Genomic DNA, 19800 nt, shown 5'->3' on the forward strand with positions numbered 1-19800 from the left:
GCCCTGGATTTCCTTTTAAGAAACAAAGGCACTGGGAACCTCTTTTCAAATGCAGTGTTTCAAATGCATAAACAGGTGAATGCAGAGCTGCGCTAGCTTGAGGAGCATGGAGGGGGGCCCCTGAATCCCTGAATCTCCATGACCCTGTTCCCACCCTCATGTACAGCAGCTCCAAAAGCCTAACTGCAAACTCAGGCATTCAAGAAAGAGTTTGAAAATACTGCCTTTGTGTGCAGAATTGCATAGTGAGGTCTTTTCTTCAGCAACAAGGAGGGGTAGCAATGGTTTCTTTCTTTCTAATTCTGCTGTCTGTGTGTTTCACTCCTATTAAATCTACCCTGGATCTGAGGACTGATCTGTTCCAGGCACTGTGATAAGTGTTGTATGTGCATTATCTCATTTAGTCTTTAGGACCAGATTAAGGAGGGCAGGTCATGTGCCCAAGGTCACACAACTAGTGAGTGGTGTAGAGTGCATCAAAACCAGGTCTGTTTGCAAATAAATAAATAAAATCTTTAAAAAAAAAGGGGGGGGGTGCGCCTGGGTGGCTCAGTTGGTTAAGCGACTGCCTTCAGCTCAGGTCGTGATCCTGGACTCCCGGGATTGAGTCCCACATCGGGCTCCCTGCTCGGCCGGGGGTCTGCTTCTCCCTCTGATCCTCTTCCCTCTCGTGCTCTCTGTCTCTCATTCTCTCTCTCAAATAAATAAATAAAATCTTTAAAAAAAAAAAACAAAAAAAAACCCAGGTCTGTTTGACCTCTGCTCACCATCCAGTGACCACTAAAAAAACATCTGCATGGCCAGGCCAGCTCAGTTACTTGGTAAAATTTAACTTGGTACCTAGCACTACATTCCTTATGAGGCAATTTCCAGAATAAAGGTATGAACCAGAGCCAGCCAGTATTCATGGTTTCAGATACAGAAAGGGCCTCTTGAGCCATCTACTCTGTCTTATGTGGGTTTGGTATTTAGACTAATTATTATAAATAATAATAATTTAAGTAGCACTAATGAGCCCTGTAATTCAACACCAAAGTTTAGAGACCAGATCATCCGAAAATGTTGTGCTTTGCCTCCTGGAGTTGAATGTTCTTGTGATTTCTGCCATTCTTGAACATAGTGAATCCTTAGACTTAACAGATCATCATTTCCTATTGAGAGGTTAGGCAGGGGTGAAAGGGAAAGCAATGAAATTTTCACTTGAGCTAGAAATCCTTTAATCTTCTTGGGTCCAGTTTTCTCCAGTCCTGTTTTTTAGACCTAAAGTCTGACTTCTTCCTCACATTATGTCACATTGTTATTAATGCTTTAGATGGTGGAACAGAGACAACCCCATTAAGTGTTTCTGTGTCTGCTATTTTGATTGGTGACTGTGGCTCAGAGAACCAAATTAAGATGCACAGTGATTGAGCTGTGGGACCTTGGATGGGTGTAAACTAGAGATGGTTGAGGACTGATAGGTACAGGGTAATTGACTTACAGAGGTAGGAAATCTGAGCCATATCAGGAGGGGGGCCTGCAGTATTGTCCATTGATGTGTTGCATGCGGGCTTCATGTCTGACAACCATGAGGTCACAGGAGCCTTAGTAACATTCAAGCTTTTGTTCGGGTTTGCTACTGAAGTTGGGAGTCCTGCAACTAAGCATGATAAAATCCAGGGAAGAGCTACAAAAATTAATAAAAGTTTGGAATGCAGGCTCTATAACTTATAGGTACTCACAGGTACTAGATTTCTTTACCAAGATGAGCTACAGCTTAATCATATCATCCAAGAGTATGACTGATGACATTTATGTGTGTGTTTATTCAAGGTAATATTTATTAGCTACTGTGAAGGCATAAAGATGATACATTCCTGCAGTGATAGATATTCTCTATTTCCAGCTAAGATGGTCTGGGGGAGAAAAAGTAAAAAGCCCAAGTTGGAGTCAAAATGTATGGAGCCGTTGAGACTTATTATTAGGATTCTAGGAAGCTAGTTGCGTGGTAAGAGACTGCTCAAAGACTAAGAAGAATAGTGTATTTAGGGGGATGATTTGAGTATAGCAGAGCTTTTTGATGCAAAGGCATAGAAGACCTTTCTAGCCTATCTGAGGATTCTAGGATGCTTTCTTCACCATTGGAAGAGACAGAACATTTGAGTGTGGCAATTCTGACCGCATTGTTCTCAAGTCTGTCATCTGATCACTGACTTGTCCCAAAAGGTTTCATATGGAAATACAGTTCCTACCTGCCTCTCCCAAAAAAATCCCACTGGAATTTTTCCTGGAATTGCAACAATTCTCTTGTTTAATGCCTGGAGAATGGATACCTCTACAGCATCAAGCTTCCTATCCATGACCATGGTATACCTATTTTTTTTAGGGTGTTTTAATGTTTCTCAGCAGGGTATTATAGTTTTCACTGTAGAGATCTTAAACATCTTTCTCTAGATTTATCCCTAGGTATTTGGTGTTCTTTGATGCTATTGTAAGTGGCATCATCATCCGAACCCCTTGAATGCACACCCAGTAACACCCGTCCACTTCCGTGGGTATGAGAAGCAAAGTAATAATCAGCTTCTCCTTTCCCAGGGCATCATTGGCCTTGTCAGAACCCATCAGGGTAAACGTGTATAACAGCTTCACTGCTGGAAACCCACTTCAGGATCCAAACGCTGCAGCCCCGAAAGCGTTCTTTTGATCCAACTTAAATTCCTCCAGTTGGCATTCTAGCATATTTTCCTTTTGCGTTTGGTTCACAGTTTGCCTTCCACCACGATTTCATATCTAGCAGTCTGCTGCTTGAATCATCATGCAGATATTTCCCCCCTGAGTGGTAAAATATATAACTTTCATCAGGAGGGAATTTGCTCATGATACAGTATTAAGTTAAAAAAGATATATATATATAATGAAAATCAAATTTTATTTTAAAAATATATGTGCTTACATAAAAAGATCAAAAGAAAATACAAAGCAGTGGTTATCTCTGGGGGACTTATTTATCGACTATTTTTATACAGGTCTCCATTCTCAAAATTTTTATGACAAACATGCATCATCTTTGAACTAAGCCAAAAATGAGCATTCTTAAATAGAAAAAAAATTATTTGTATTTTTATATTTATATTAAAATTACTGGCCTGAATTTTAACTTTCCCCTTCATTGCATAAAGCCTATTAAGATGTGCTAGTGAAAGTCAAACAGGGGGCACCTGGGTGGCTCAGTTGGTTAAGCGACTGCCTTCGGCTCAGGTCATGATCCCGGAGTCCTGGGATTGAGTCCCACATCAGGCTCCCGGCTCAGCGGGGAGCCTGCTTCTCCCTCTGACCCTATCCCCTCTCATGTTGTTTCTCTCTCTCAAATAAATAAATAAATAAATAATCTTTAAAAAAAAGTCAAACAGGTATGCTACATATCTTCAGATAATCAGGAAAGAGAAACTTCTTTTTCAGGCATGTCAATTTTCCTGCCAGTCCTCTGAGTAGCTATAAATTCCACTAAGTGCCAAGAATGCGCTCCTCACACCTGGGACTCTGCAGCACCTTGCTTTGTGTCCCCTCCCCTGACTCCTGGGTCGGTGCCACCTCTGGATGTGTGTCCGTCCCCCGTCCGCTGCTCAAGTAACCCCACTGTTTATTGACAGGTTCTCAGGAATCCGATAGCTCTCAGTCGGCCAAGAAAGACATGCTGGCCGCCTTGAAATCCAGGCAGGAAGCACTGGAGGAAACGCTCCGCCAACGGCTGGAGGAACTGAAGAAACTCTGTCTTCGAGAAGCTGTAAGCAGTTCACATTTCGTGTGTGTGTGTGTGTGTGTGTGTTCCTCTGTCTTCACATAGTTATAAAGAGCAAAGGTGGGGATCGCACAGAGCACATCAGCGAGAGGCAGGATGGCTCCTGAAGCACGAATGTGGGACTCCCAACCCGTCCCATGGCCCTGTCATTAACATAGGGGTGGACCTTCATGAAACACGGGAACAGCAGGTGGAGCGGCTCTGCCCGAATCCTTGGTGCGGCCCCACTGGAGACCAAATGACAAGTGTAATGGTGGTCCCTTCCATGTGCGCGGTGCACCATAGTTTATGAAGCGTCTCCTCCTGTAATGTTACCTCCTCGGACATACTGGCTTGTCACCATCTTCCTAAAATTTGTGCCCGAGTTTATTGTCATGGTGGCTTTTGCTTCTCTTGAGGGCATCTTGAGGATATTTCACATGGATTGGTCTTTGGAAATCCTCTGGAGAAGCCTCAGTGGAGATCAACAAGGAAACCAAGATTTTGCTTGATATATAATCCCCTTTAAAACTCATGATCTGGTGCTTCGCTTTTTTTTTTTAAATGAAGTCTCAGCCTAGTGATATTTTTAAATTTTACGCAAAGCAAGGCTTCCTCCAGCCAGCCCATGTATACACTGGTCTCGTGTTGCCTTGGGATTTAGATGCTGTGGCCCGCCACTGTCTGTATGTGCTGGAACATCCACTTCTATCTTCTGTTCATTCCGTGACTGTTAGCATGTTTGAAAAGTTGATTTGTTAATGCAACACAGGTGACTGGGGGGGGTGTACGCACACGCATGAGCATGTGCTTGCACACGGATACGATGGGGTGGGGGCCCTTGGGAGAGCAGCTATGCTCTGCATAACGTTACAAAGAGCTCTGCAGGTCAACAGTTCAGAATGGGAAGGAAAAGAGGTTCCTGAGCGGAGTTGAAGAGTGTAATCCCCTCCCGCCAAATCCCAGGGCCTTGCCCCCGAAGAATGAAACAAGGGGCTATAGAATTAGATTGCATTACATTTCAACTTGGCTTAATTAGGCTCTGGGTTGATTTAAACCGGAGCCCGCACAAAGCAGACCCACTTGAGCACCAATCCATTCCACTGCAAAGCTTTGGAAAGCAGCTGGCCTGGCCAGGGGATGGGATGTGCTCTGAGGTACTCTCAATATTAGTCACCTTTTCATAGGGAATATGCTGAAAGCATTGAAAAAATATGGGCTTGGGTGTCTGCATTTAATAATTTGTAAAGCCTTGTTTTGTTTTTAATAAAGGAAACGTCCCTAAACCCAGCAGGGAATCCGCATCAGAAAATTGGAGAAACATGTCAAGGCAGGGTTAGCATGCATTATAAAGGCCTCCCTGTCTCTCTTGAAATAAAAGCAAAATAAGGAAAACAAAGCTCCCACTTCTTAGAGTGTCGACACCAGAAAACAGAACTTGAGTGGAAGGAGGCGCCTCTCTGGGGTAAGGGGCCCTGGGGGCAGACGGCTTCTGTGCTTGCTCAGCCCAGCTCCCGACGCCCCCCCCCCCCCCCCCCGGAGTGAAGGGGCGGGATAACTTTCTCAGTAAGTGTTGCGTTCTTTCTCTGGGTCACACCATGCATCCTCAGCTTGGTATTGAGAAGCGAGAAGCGCTGTTTGTCCGCTGGGGAGTGAGCTGAGCATGTGGCTGGATGTAAGCAGTATCAGAACAGAAGGGAGCAGGCCAAGCCCCTCCGCAAGGCAAGAGCGCGTGAGAGTGCTCCTTCCCCTGCGCCTCTTACATGTGAAATCAGATTAAATATGGAGAGTCAAGGGCTTGACTCCAGGACCTTCCAGCGGATGGTGGAAAATTAGGAGCCTTGTGTTTTTAAAGCAGTCGGTTTCAAAACCACAGACACTTTAGAGTTATAAATCAATGGTTGTGTTAGTGTTCCCCTCCTTTTTGTAAGTCTCAAAGTAGAAAGGAAAAGTCCTAACAATATAAAATCCTCAGTGTGTTGTGTTATTTATAGACCGGCTTCTAGGGGAGTAGATAAAAATGTTGCAGAATAAACACATAACTACTCTGGAGACATTTGAACCACATTTTTTTAAAGAACAGGGAAGAAAACTGCAGAGCATTTCATACTCAATAGTTGGCCATTATGTTCTGAAATGCTTACACTAGGGAGTGAAAAGCCCAAGAGTTCATTTCCTGGTGGCCTGAACACACAACAAGAGAGGCTCAGGAGAGTGAGCGGTGGGTGTGTTTGTGCATGCCAGTTGCTCTCTCTCTCTCTCTCTCTCTCACACACACACACGCACATGCACATATGCACACCCCAGTGCATGCACACACCAGCACCCACACATACAACCTAGTCTCACACACACACACCGCACACACATATACACACATTGCCCAGTGTATGTACACATATATCCCAGTACACACAACCTATTGCACTTATACACACCTCAGTGCACAGATACCCTACTAATACACCCACCCCAGTGCACACACATACACCCATCTCACACCCAGTGCATGCACGCACACACCAGTGCATACACATACACAGCCTGGTGCACACTTGTGCATGCACACACGCAGTGTATGGACCCATCCCAGTGCACACACATACACCCATCTCACACCCAGTGCATGCACGCACACACCGGTGCATACACATACACAGCCTGGTGCACACTTGTGAACGCACACACACACGCAGTGTATGGACCCACCCCAGTGCGCACACACACCCATCTCACACTCAGTGCATGCACACACACACAACAGTGCATACACATACACAGCCTGGTGCACACTTGTGCACGCACACACACGCAGTGTATGGACCCATCCCAGTGCACACACATACACCCATCTCACACCCAGTGCATGCACGCACACACCAGTGCATACACATACACAGCCTGGTGCACACTTGTGCACGCACACACACATGCAGTGTATGGACCCACCCCAGTGCACACACACACCCATCTCACACTCAGTGCATGCACACACACACAACAGTGCATACACATACACAGCCTGGTGCACACTTGTGCACGCACACACACAGGCAGTGTATGGACCCATCCCAGTGCACACACATACACCCATCTCACACCCAGTGCATGCACGCACACGCCGGTGCATACACATACACAGCCTGGTGCACTTGTGCACGCACACACACACGCAGTGTATGGACCCACCCCAGTGCGCACACATACACCCATCTCACACCCAGTGCATGCACGCACACGCCGGTGCATACACATACACAGCCTGGTGCACACTTGTGCACGCACACACACACGCAGTGTATGGACCCATCCCAGTGCGCACACATACACCCATCTCACACCCAGTGCATGCACACACACACCAGTGCATACACATACACAGCCTGGTGCACACTTGTGCACGCACACACACGCGCAGTGTATGGACCCACCCCAGTGCGCACACACACCCATCTCACACTCAGTGCATGCACACACACAACAGTGCATACACATACACAGCCTGGTGCACACTTGTGCACGCACACACACACGCAGTGTATGGACCCACCCCAGTGCACACACATACACCCATCTCACACCCAGTGCATGCACACACACACCGGTGCATACACATACACAGCCTGGTGCACACTTGTGCACACACACACACACACGCAGTGTATGGACCCATCCCAGTGCCCACACACAGCAGTGGGGAAAGGCCAGATCCCTCCTCCTATCAGAAGGTGAGTGAACACCTAGAGTCCGGTGTTTGGGGCTTCCTCACCCACTGCACACTTGCCCTGGGCTGCCCGGCACAGAAGGTATTTGTGCGGACGGACAGGGACCTCTTCCGTGTCGGAGCGGCCCCGTAGGCATTGCCTGGGGCCTGGAAACCCAGGGCTGGGCTTTGCTCGTGGCTTTCCCACATGCCTCCGGCCCCTGGAAGCGACTCCGTGAGCTTGATGACTTGGCTCCATTACGTGGATTAGCCACTGACTCAAATCTGATCTTTATTCCCAGACATGATCCCTAATATGGAGCCTCGTTCTAATCCGGAATCACTCCACAGACCGGCGACTGCAGGGGCCATAGTCACTGTGGTGATCCATCAACCAAGTTCACTGTCATCATATTCACATAATTAGATTTCTAAGGGCTGACAATGCACAACAGATCTTTTTTAATGGCCTTGTCAGTAAAACGGATTATCTTTTCAGTTTCTACTGAAACTCTTATTTGTATACATGTAATGTTTTTTAAGCTCAGCCTGCTCCTTGAGCACCTAGCCTGAGTGGAATAATTATTATTTATGTTCAGTTTCTAATTTATGTAATATGCACCTTTCCTGGCTTTGCCATTTAGATACCACTCCTCCTAAGAACACTCATTTGAAGGACATTTTGAACTTAGATATTTGTGAGGGAATATTTGATGAAGTAGAAACTGTAAAGACCAGAGCTGTCGTGTTGGCTGTGCCCCCTCCTGGCTGTGGGGCCCCACCGGGCACAGAGCAGACACGGGGGAACACTTGGGAAATTAACAAATGGGTGAGATTCGGGTTTTATGACGAAAGCCAATGGCGATTTCATTTACCCAAAAGAAATTTACTTTGGGAGAAACTTTCCGAAGCACATCTGCTCTGTAAAGAAAGGACTGCTCTCATGCTTTTTTAGAGAAATGAGGGGCGCCTGGGTGGCCCAGTCGGTTAAGCATCTGCCTTCGGCTCAGGTCGTGATCCCAGGGTCCTGGGATCGAGCCCCACATCGGGCTCCCTGCTCAGCCGGGAGCCCACTTCTCCCTCTCCTTCTCCCCTCCCCCCACTCATGCATGCACTCGCTCGCTCTCGCTCTCTCTCAAATCTTAGAAACGAAATTGCATTTCAGGAGCCCTTCGACGTATTGCCAGAGCTGACAATGTCAAGTCTATGCACTGAATCTACGCTTTGAAGCACGGCATGAGCACGCATGCGTCCTAGAAATGGAGTGCGTGCCCTCTTCTGATTTCTGTTCTCGTGCTGTTGCATGTATGCAGGAGCTGACAGGCAAGCTGCCCGTTGAATATCCCTTGGATCCAGGGGAGGAACCACCCATTGTTCGGAGAAGAATCGGGACAGCCTTCAAGCTGGATGAACAGAAAATCCTGCCCAAAGGAGAGGTGTGTCCTTCGTGATGTTGGTGGATTCTCTCACCTTAGCCATATTTGTCCCAAATGTTGGGGCATCCGGGTTTTCGGTAACAAGGTCTTCATTCTACCCTAATGCCAAAGGCCATTTCCCCTTTCCTCCCCAGTATCTTCCCTTTTCCATTTTAAGTTGGCTGCTCAGTCACTGTGGAGCCCCCCTGGGAGGATTTGTTAGCTTGCATGAGTAGGCGTTTTGATTTCTGTGCAAGTTGTTTGTCTAACATGATAGGCCTGTCACAAGTGACTAAGTGAAGCTTGGGAGACCATCCCAGAGACACTCAGGTGCACCTGTCTTATTAATGGCCTCCAGCTCTTTGTTCCTCAGAGCCCAGCCTCTTGTGGGAGGAAACAACCAAAGGAGAAAGGAAACTCGGGTCATGCCAATGGCCTCAGGATGCCATTGGCTGGGGAAAGACCGTAGGGCCTGCCCTCAGGGGCCTTCCCTTCACCTTGCTGCTAACTTTGCTGCCAGAGGATGAGCAAGATGCTGGGCCATTCTGATGTCATTTGTCTGCATTTGGAGGAGGCCCTGAAGCATTGCTCATTTGTCCTCTTTGACACTAAATGTGGCTGGGGGCTGGGGCAGGAGAGTCCAGATCTGGGGAGGTGTGGGGACTTGGGTCTCCATCTGGTTAACAAGCTCTCCAGCCTCAGATCAAGAGAGATACGAGGCCGGGCAAACCTTTAGGCCTCAAGGTCACGTCCAGGAAAAGTCTTCCGGGATTTATTCTGAATGAAGTTACTAATTAAAATGCTGTTGACCAGAGGGCTTACAAGGACAGGAATAAAGCCAAGGGGGAAGGGTGGGGAATGCTGTGGCCATGTTGAAATGTACAGTCTCACAAAAGGGATTGAGAGGAGCTGGTGTTCTTGTGTCACAGTCACCGTGGGTGAGTGGGAGCATGAATTCGGGGTGGGGGACGCATGTGTCCAGCAGCCTACAGCTGGGGACCAGTCTGAGATGGGCCCTCGCAAGGCCCCGGGGGACGGGCGGACTCACCAGAGGCTTCAGCCGCACCTCACGCTCTGCAGTTTTCCTCTTCTGGAAGAGGAGCTTCATAATCCTTACGTCTTGGAGCGGTTGCTAGGATTACATGCGCTGGCATGGGGGAAGCCCTTAGCTTGCTACCTGACACCTGCCTCGCGCTCAGTGAGCATGGGTTGCTGCGAGCAGAGAGGAGACAGCAGAAGCAAGGGTGAGGGTGGCTGGGATTTAGGAGACCATCAGGTCAAGTACTTTCCAAATCCGGCTGTCACCGGGATTGCCTGAGGAACTTCCACTCTCTTCTGCTGGACAGACAGCTGGACTAAACTTTGAAGAGCAGACCCCACCTTAGCGAGTGCCCACAGCCCTGAGTGCCTTCCCACCAGCAGCTCCTTCCCACTCTCCAGTAAGTGAGGCCTCGCCATCCCCGAGAAGTCTGTGTGCACCCCTGTCTCCCTTACCTGTAAGGGAGCTGCATGTACTGGTCCAGCGTTGGTGACAGGAAGCACCCCCGAGTCGGCACGAGCGTGTGCAGAGCCCCTGTAGGAAGGAAGGGCTCCCCACCCCCAGCTCCGTCACTGCCTGTTTCTCCTGGGAATGCACTTGGCTTCCCGGTCCACGCCGCAGGCAGCCATCTGGACAGCCGGGGCTGGCGGCCTTGTGCGTGTCCGTGCCGGGAGCTCGAACTGGTCCTGGGCTCCCACGCTGGGTCAGGTCCCGGGCCAGGGTCCCCCTCAGTGCCCGAGAACAGCTGCGTCTAGCACTGAAGCCTCACAGACCAGCCTTCGTCCCGGTGCCTTGTTGGTTTCAAGACCCCGGGCGGGAACCCATCCCCATGTTCCTCTCCCTCCGGAGAGCAAGCGCAACCAGCGTTCGAAGGATCTGGAAGGAGTTTATGATCTCCGAAGCAGTTCTGTGTAATCTCCACGCTCCCCTCTCCTTCCTGGTACCTGCTCCCCTCTGGCTTAAGGTGCTCAAACTGAAATGAATCTGGCTAAAGGTGCTGGGCTCGATGGAGGGCTCGATGGAGGCTCCCAGCCTGGTACGTGCTGCCCGGAGGCAAGCCTTTTTTATGCGGCCGGTAACCGGGAAGATCTGCCCGTTCCCCCAAACACGGTGATGGGTTCCCCCGTGGTTTGGTCAGTTCCTGTCAGATTGTTGCAGAGGTGGGCAGCCTGCAGGCCGTCCCCATTCATCCGCCCAGCCCCGACGGCCACAGCCACATTTCTCCTGGGACCAAAGCTGTTTGAGGGCACATCCACCCATCTGCTCCTTCTGGCCAAAGGCAGGGGTGGAGGCCGCAGGGAGGTGCCCGAGGGGAGGACGGAGAATGCCCTGAAGCAGTCCCAGGAGTGGGGCCGGGCTCCTCCGCCCTCCCATCCGTGCCTCGCCACCCAGCGCGGCTGCCCGTGGGCAGGTGTGAGGACAGCAGGAGCTTACAGAAAGGGCTTCTGAAAGAGGTCCTGGGGGGCAGGGTATGTCCCAGCACGAAGGGCTCAAAATACGGGAGGCAGAGGACCCATGTGAGCTCCCTGCTGCAAACTCATAGGAGCCCGCTCTGGAAGTAATTGTGCATCCTCAGCCCAAGATGGCAAGGAGTCGCCAACCAAATAGGCTCTGATTTCTGCGAGGGTCTGGTCTTTGTGAACCTTGAGATCAAGGAGATGAAGCCAAGTGACCCCCTGCCTCTGGCCTGCAGCTGGGAAGCTCTGCTTCTGGGTGATGCTGCCCGGTAGTGACCCACATTCGTCTCCTGACCCTAACAGGGACCAAGGGTCTCGAAAGTGGGAGTGCCCAGGGCCTGGTGGGCAGAGATTTCAGGAAAGGGGCCATTGCGGGGCCAGGCAGGATTGGGGCTAGGTACTGGGAGTGCTGGTTTCCTAGTAGGAGAGTCTCCCAAAGAGTAGGGCACACTGGCCTGGGGGCAGGGGCGGGGAGGACAGTGCCTCCCTTAGCCCCTGGCTCAGTGTCCCCCAAGTGTCAGCAAGCCCCATCTCTCCCTCCCACAGGAAGCTGAGCTGGAACGCCTGGAACGAGAGTTCGCCATTCAATCCCAGATTACAGAGGCTGCCCGCCGCCTCGCCAGTGACCCCAATGTCAGCAAAAAACTGAAGAAACAAAGGAAAACCTCTTATCTGAATGCACTGAAGAAGCTGCAGGAGATTGAAAATGCCATCAATGAGAACCGCATCAAGTCCGGGAAGAAACCCACGCAGAGGGCTTCCCTGATCATCGCCGGTGAGTGCTAAGCCCGCCCCCCCCACCCCGGGGCCTCACGACCCAGGCCCACCCCGGGGAGCAGGTCCAAAGCTGGCTCCCTGTGGGACCTGAGCAAGCCCTTTAACTACCCTGGGCCTTATCTTTTTTTTTTTTTTAATCAGTAAAGCGAAGCTAATAAGGCCTGATACCAAATGAGAGCAATAAAGGGTACTCAGGTCCACGGAGGAGGTAGATTATACAAGTCAAACTGTCCTGATCTCTACTTGGTGCCCCTTTGGGAGACCTGCAGCCCAAGCTACAGGCTCTTCCCCGCCCTCACCAGGAGCCAGGCTGAGCTCACCGTGCCAGTTCAGCCTTGCTGGAGTTGCCCAGGCTCTGACCTCAGGGACCTGATCACCCTACCTGTGGGTAGCTGGGGTACACGGCAGGCCAGCACCCCCGCAGAGCCTCTGTCTTCAGACAGACCAGCTCCACGGCTTCCTGGCCCAGAGCTGAAGCTGGGAAGGACGGGGCTGCCCCACTCTGCTGTCCAGACCCCTGAGCTCAGGTCAGCAGGGGTCAGGAATCTGGGTGATTCTATTTGGTAAACACTAGAAGGAAATACTCCCGAATCCACCAACACCATCAAGTCCTCCAATGGTTACAATCCTTTTTTTCTATGTTTAGCAGACTCTTTAGAATATATGTCAAGTATTCTTTCATGGTTTACGCGTTTAAAACACTTTGGCTCTAGGAAGACCAAAAGTGGGATAGAGGTTCCCAGGGGCTCGGGGAGGCGGGATGGGAGGTTAGTACTTGATGGGTACTGGTTTTTGTCTGGGAAAATGAAAACATTCTGGAGACGGATGATGGTTGCACAGCAATGCAAATAGACTTAATACCACTGAACGATACAGCTCACAGTGGTTAAAACGGTAGATTTTATGTTGTGTATATTTTACCACAATTATATATATTATATATATATAAGTGATATATAACATATAAAATATAATTGTGCAACCTTAGAATGTGGGCTTACTAGGGAAGCCACCCTATACCGGAAACTCCCAGGACGCCAAAGTCAAGGTTCTCTGCCCCGTGGTTGCTCACAGTCCACCAAGCAATACAATTAAAGTGACTCCCAAGTTGAGGAAAACAAGAGAGAGGCCATAAACAAATCCTGTCCCTGTAGGAAATTTGGAATAACCATCTTTCCCCATCCTGCCCCATCGTCCTTGGCCAAGACTTTGTCCTTTTGTCGCCCACTTCCGAACAGAGCTGCAGCGAACCCTTGTCTGTGTGATGCCTCTTTGGGGACATCTTTGTGGCCCTCGAAGGCCCTCGGGGAGTCGCGGCTCTGCGGGAGCATCCAGCATGGTCACCAGAGCCGAGCTTGGGAGGGGCACCTGTCCCTGGCCTGCCCGGCGAGCGCTATTCTGTGAGCCCCACTGCTACGGTCTGTGTTCAAATCTGTGTTTGTCCCCCAACACAGGGTCCCATCCAGGTTTGCAGCCATTTTTTTTTTTTAACTGTTCAAGAATATACCTTCTTTATTTTGCTGCATCCTTGACATCATGTTTCTTCTGTGCCCAAATTAGAGGAATAATTCCAGTTCTCTGTAGTTCCTTAGCCTGGTGTTTTATTTCAAGAGCTAAAACACCAAACGTGGAACTTCAGACCTGGGACCTTTGGCTCCCTTTGTCGGGAGAGCAGACCAACTGCCTAGAAACCACTCCTCCCTAGGTGAGCCTCAGTTTCCCCAGATGTAAAAGAGGGAGGATCATTTGGTCATGATTAACTAGTATCTATAAAAATAAACCTTGGAGGGAGAGAAGCTGTACTTAGCAGCTTGTTTTCACTAGTAATGACTTGAGAAGTTTATGGAGAAGACATTTATGGCCATAAGAGCAAAGCCAAGTTCCTCACCCTGGTTTTGCGTGTGTAGAATAAAGAGCAGTTAGCTCCCTTCGGTTCAGTTGGAACATGCCCTGAGATTGGGCCGGGACAGTGGTGTGGCTTCACCAGGCCAGGCGGCCTTTATCCTGGATATTAAGCTACTCGGCACTGCCGGGTCCCGGGAAACAAGAGCACAGACAGACAGACAGAGACCCTGGGGCACAGCGCAAGCGTCAGGTGCGGGGGATGTACCAGTGACACCTCCCGCCGCCCTAGGGACTGTCCAAAGAAATGCCAGCCAGCATTTTGATTGTGTTTCATGCAACCTTTCTGATCAGAAGGAGGAGGACATGATGGTCTTAAATGCAGGATTTTTACAGATTGGGTTTTGTCTGGGGGATGTGTGAAACTCGCGGACTTTTGCTTTTTGTCTTCTCAGATGGAAATATTGCCAGTGAAGACAGTTCCCTCTCAGATGCCCTTGTGCTAGAGGATGGTAGGTTGTTCGTTTCCGGCTTCAGAACTCGGGCCCAGATCAGACGGGCATTAAGCGGTGCGTCGTCGGGCACAGCTTGGTGGAAAGGCAGGAGCCGGGCCCAGGTGGCAGCTGGGTGCTCCACGAGGCCCTTGTCCCCAGCACTCACTTGAGTGGTTGGGAGTGGGTGGGTTCAAGGTCAACTCATATCTGCTGGAACTTGAGTATCTCCTGTGGCCCAGAGGTAGCGGTTAAGGTGATAGACTGTGTTGTAGTTGCTAAAACCACATTTGTATCTAAACACTGGGTGCAGTTGCCTTTTGAGTATTCATCATTTCTGGAGGAAGGACGTGGACTTTGGTTGGATCACAAATCAAAGATGGAAGCCTATTAGGAAAGCCTGGGGGTGGCAGGAAGAAAACCAGCCCTCCACATCATCCTGAGAAATCGTGAAGACGAAAGGGAAGATGTCCCTTTAGATTGTTGGTCAGGCCTTGAAACTGTCTTGCTAACCTCTGAAAACTCAGCGGTTATCAGGATATTTTCTTGGGGAGTTCTTAGAACCAGTCCCTCATACCTACCCCCCAACACACACACACACACTCACTCACTCACTCACTCACTCACTCCAGGCACAGGACCATCTCTGAGAATGTTCTGTGGGTTTAAGCCAAAACTTGGAAGGCCAGGACATTAATAATACGGAAATATATTAAGCGACAGTTAATTTTTTTTTGCACTTTAGGGAAACCTCATATGGGCAGTGCTAAGAGGCTATTCAGACAGAAAATATAAAACAGTCTACCCAGCACAGAGTCATGATGATCATTGCGAGCCTAATAATAGTGCTATTGATGTGGGGAGAGGCTAGCAGGTTATTTACCCGGAGGTCTTGGCCCTGCTCTTAGCAGTCAGGTTGTAATATTTTTATTATCTGCTTCGTTACACGGGTGGGGATGAGGCCAGGCTGCAGGTGAGCAGGGAGACGTTGTGAGCACAGGAGATCCAGCCCTGGTTCTGGCCTCTGTGGACTGCAGTCTCTCCAAAAGCAGGAACACGGGTGAGAGAAAAGTTGGGGGAGGAAGGAGCCTGTTGTCGTTAGCTAATGTGGATGCCTCATTGGCGATTAGTCTCCGGAGCCCCAGGCGACCTGAGGGGCATTACTGCCTCACCTGGACCCCCACTCCCACTGCAGGCTGGCCCCTTCTAGGGGCTCTTGCCTTCACTGATTTGAGGGGTGGACACACTGGATATCTCCCTCTCCCTTAACCCCTGCCTCGGCCCTCTCCCGGCCTTGCCCGTTTTGAACCCGGACAGCTGACTGGCTCTCAAACAGGATTTTCATCCTGACGCATCCATGCTTACAAAGTTGCTAAGTCTTCTAATGGCTTTCAGACCAAATCCCCATTCCTCAGCTGGAATCGAAGGCCCCCTGTGAGCTGGGGCACCCTGCTCATCTCTGGGGGCACAGCAGGTCAGCTGCACTAGCCCCTGACAGGAGCTTCCCCCTCTGTCCCTCCTCCTCCTCACCAGCCACCACCCCAGCTGGACGTGGCCCTGGGCTCTTCCCTTCCTCCTCTCTGCCCGTCCACTGCTGAATCCCCCTCAGCACATAGGGTGGGATAGATCGTGACTCCCCTGAAGGCAAGGAGTAATCTTCCGTTCAGTTGATATCTGTGGCCTATCTCCTTCCTGAGGAACCAAAGGCAGGTCCAAGAGGAAAACCACTAGGAACACATTAAAAGACAATAGAGATCTGAGGAAAGCAGAGAGGATGGACACCCAGAGCCACCAACAGATAATGACACTCAACATGCATACTTTCATTTCTTCTAACAAGTATTTATTGAGCACCTGCTGTGTGCCATCATTCCAGGCACTGAGGTGGTAGAAGTGAACAAAACAGAACCCTCACAGAGCTAAAACTGCTCCAGAGCGAATTAGACGCTTAGGGTCCACGGAAAGACAACTTGGCAGTATAATCAGGGCTCCATTCTGCTGTTTGCTATGAAGCCATCATGCGCTGTGGGTCTTTAATGGAATTCGGGCTCCCCTCGGTCTGTAGCTAATCCAGAGTGAAACTCCTCTCCCCACTGAGTGCCGCTTGCAGTGTCGGTTTGGTTTGTTCAGGTTTGACCTGTCTTGGCAAGTGGGGAAGCCGCGGGGTGCTCTCACTGAGCCTGGCAGGGGTGGGTGTGGGCGGGGCGGGGCGGGGCTGTCTGGGCCGGTGGGAGGGGCCCTTGCTCAGTTCGTCTCTCTCCATCTCTGCGCAGAAGACTCTCAGGTCACCAGCACACTGTCCCCCTTACAGTCTCCTCACAAGGGACTCCCTCCTCGGCCACCATCACACAACAGGCCCCCCCCTCCCCAGTCCCTGGAGGGACTCCGGCAGATGCACTATCACCGCAACGACTATGACAAGTCCCCCATAAAGCCCAAAATGTGGAGCGAGTCCTCTTTGGATGAGCCTTACGAGAAGGTCAAGAAACGCTCCTCCCACGGCCATTCCAGGTGAGCCGGGTCAGGGAGGCCACAAAAAACAAAAAACAAAGGCTGTCCCAAATAGCATCCACAAGTCGCAGAATCGCATCGGGCTGATGCCCGCCCTCCCTCCCCCGGCGGCCGGTCCGCCGTGCTGCGCTCACAGCGCCCTCTGCTGCTGACCCTGTCGAGGTGCAGCTCGGTCGTGCGCAAGGAAAGGGGGTTGGGGCTCACAGTGGGCGTGTCGGCACAGGGATAGGATGTTGTGCAATGACACGCGAGTCAACGCGCAAGTCGGGGGCAGCACTACTCTGCATGGCAAGTGAGAGGCCCCTCGTAGGAATCCCAGAGTGGCTCAGAACCCTGCAGCCTCGTCCGCCAAGATTCTGGAGCCAGACAGCTGTCGTGCTAGCTGTGCATTATCAGCTCATGACTCGGCTGAGATTGCAGAGAAGACATGTTTGGAAGGCATTTTGGGTCCGTTTCTCTGTTTTTCTCGTTGCCTTTAATTACGCCCTTTAAAGCTCCCAGTGGCTGTCCAGACAGGTAAATATTTGTCGGCTGGAAACCAGAAACTGTGGTTGAGGGCAGGGACTATGCAGAACAAGGCTGATGAGGGTGTTTGTCTCACACTGCCGTGGGGATCGGGCACGGGGACCCCCACCCACTTCTGGGGGGGGACAGCTGAGTACCACAGTAGGAATCCGAGGGAGAGGTGGGGCGGTCCTGGGCAAGCTTTCCCAACACTAGGGCTGATGTCCGCGGCTGGGTCGCCCCCTGGGAAGAGGGACAGTTGTGTCTGGTGGTGACCAGCCTGGTATCTGGTTTGCAGCACCCACAAGCGCTTTCCCAGTACGGGGAGCTGTGCCGAAGCTGGAGGGGGCAGCAGCTCCCTGCAGAACAGCCCCATCCGCAGCCTGCCCCACTGGAACTCACAGTCCAGCATGCCGTCCACCCCAGACCTCCGGGTCCGGAGTCCCCACTACGTTCATTCCACGAGGTGAGTGTACCAGGCCTTTGGGCCACTTCCCTCCCTAGAGCGGACCTCCCTTTGTGAGCCTTGGCATCGCTGGCCCCAAACTGACCCAGAGAATTGGTGAACTATGGTCAGGCCTGAACCAGTGAGGCAGGTTCCTATTAGAGCGAAGCAGGATGAAAACCCCAGCAGGCAGCGGGCAGCCCACGTTAGCCACGAGACCTGTTCTTATCCCAGTGGCTCCATCCAGTGGGCGCCAGGAGTCGCCTGGAGAATTCCCCGGCTTCTGGAGGCAGTGGGCATGGAGGGAGCTTTCCTTTTTTTTTAAGATTTGTTTAAAGTTTGTTTATTTAAGCAACCTCTACACCAGACGTGGGACTCGAACTCACAACCGTGAAAGGAAGAGCCGCGTGCCCTGCTGACTGAGCCAGCCGGGCACCCCGTGGAGGGAGCTTTGCTAATCCACATGGAGGCAGGACGGGCTAGCCAGATTAGCAGGGAAGCATGCTGCACACACAACAGCCTTGCACGGATGCGGGTGATCTCTATTCTGTAGCCTTCACATAGCTTCTGACTGATGCTTCTGTTTATCCTGGACTTTTTAATGCCTCAAGGTATAAATTCATTGAAAAGCAAAAAGAACAGGCAAAAGTGAAGCTGTGAATCACACCTTCTTTTTCTGAAAAGAGGCAAAACCAAAGCCATCATTCCATTTTATCAAAAAGTGATTGCCCAGGACTGTGGCTCAAAGGATAGATTTATATAGGGTAAGATTGAGCCCTCCAGGCAAGATTGTCTCCTTCATTCTTTCATACAACAAATATTTATCAAGTGCCTTTACGTACCAGGGACCCCCGTACGGGATAGAGCAGTGAACAAAACAGACACACTCCAGCTCTCAGTGGAGTGACATTTTAGCAGTGGGGAGTCACAAGAAAGAAATATGTCAAGTGGTGATAAGCACAAAGAAGAAAAAGGAATTGGACAGGAGCCTACACAGTGGAAAGAAAGACTCTGTGTGAAGTAAAAGCATCAGGGACAGGGAAGTTCTCTTTAATAAGGTGACATTTGAGCAGAGACCTGAGTGGATGGGGTAGCAAGTTCTGAGGCTGTCTCGGGGAACGGCAGGATCCAAGCCCCAGAGGCAGGCCCACACTTGGCACGTTCCCAGGAGGCCAGTATGGCCAGAGCCAGTGATGGAGTGGGTGGGACCAGAGAGGAAACTGAGGACCGAGTACTGGAGGGCCCCTCGCTGGGGACTTCACATTCTACTGTGAGTGGCCGTCAGAACGGGAACTCACCTCTTCCTGTACTTGGCCAGTGGGGCCACCCTGGTTGTCACATCTATCCTAGCATTGTCCACGCCAGCGACAGAGATGGATGTTTATAGTGTGGACTCAAAAAAAAAAAAAGAGGGGATTGTAGACAAGGTAGTAACATGGTAAGTATTTGCACGGGTAATTTTTAAGTGCTCCGTGGTCCAGCAACCTTTCATTTTAGAGTTTCAGGGGAATGGAAATCCATTGTTGTGGGTTTCATAATAGTATTTGGTTGAACCCTGTGAAGTGCCCTCTGTTGGACTGTTTTTTGAGCTACAAAAAGTGGGCATTTCTTTTTTTTTTAAAGATTTTATTTATTTATTTGACAGAGAGACGCAGTGAGAGAGGGAACACAAGCAGGGGGAGTGGGAGAGAGAGAAGCAGGCTTCCCGCCGAGCAGGGAGCCCGATGCGGGGCTCGATCCCAGGACGCTGGGATCATGACCTGAGCCGAAGGCAGACACTTAACGACTGAGCCACCCAGGTGCCCCAAAAGTGGGCATTTTATCTGATTTAACATAATGCTAGAATAGGGATTCTCTTG

At 50.6% G+C, this 19800-nt stretch overlaps 1 protein-coding gene across 11 annotated transcripts in view; it reads left to right on the plus strand.

Annotated features, from left to right (window-relative positions):
* Positions 1 to 19800, plus strand: part of FRMD4A (FERM domain containing 4A) — a 332058-nt gene that overhangs the window by 289182 nt on the left and 23076 nt on the right. For all 11 annotated transcript variants that reach the window (XR_010411703.1, XM_064592040.1, XM_045874389.3 and 8 more), the window contains 6 exons: positions 3630 to 3763; positions 8774 to 8896; positions 11918 to 12146; positions 14446 to 14502; positions 16755 to 16992; positions 17795 to 17962. Coding sequence is in view for 10 of the 11 variants with exons in the window: in XM_064592040.1 (XP_064448110.1) it covers positions 3630 to 3763; positions 8774 to 8896; positions 11918 to 12146; positions 14446 to 14502; positions 16755 to 16992; positions 17795 to 17962 (949 nt within the window). In the remaining variant the exon portion in view is untranslated. The remainder of the gene's footprint in view (positions 1 to 3629; positions 3764 to 8773; positions 8897 to 11917; positions 12147 to 14445; positions 14503 to 16754; positions 16993 to 17794; positions 17963 to 19800) is intronic.

This window comes from Mirounga angustirostris, unplaced genomic scaffold (genome assembly GCF_029215605.1).
Source record: "Mirounga angustirostris isolate CCGP_5_RB_7025 unplaced genomic scaffold, mMirAng1.0.hap1 SCAF_5, whole genome shotgun sequence".
Classification (NCBI taxonomy): Eukaryota; Metazoa; Chordata; class Mammalia; order Carnivora; family Phocidae; genus Mirounga; species Mirounga angustirostris.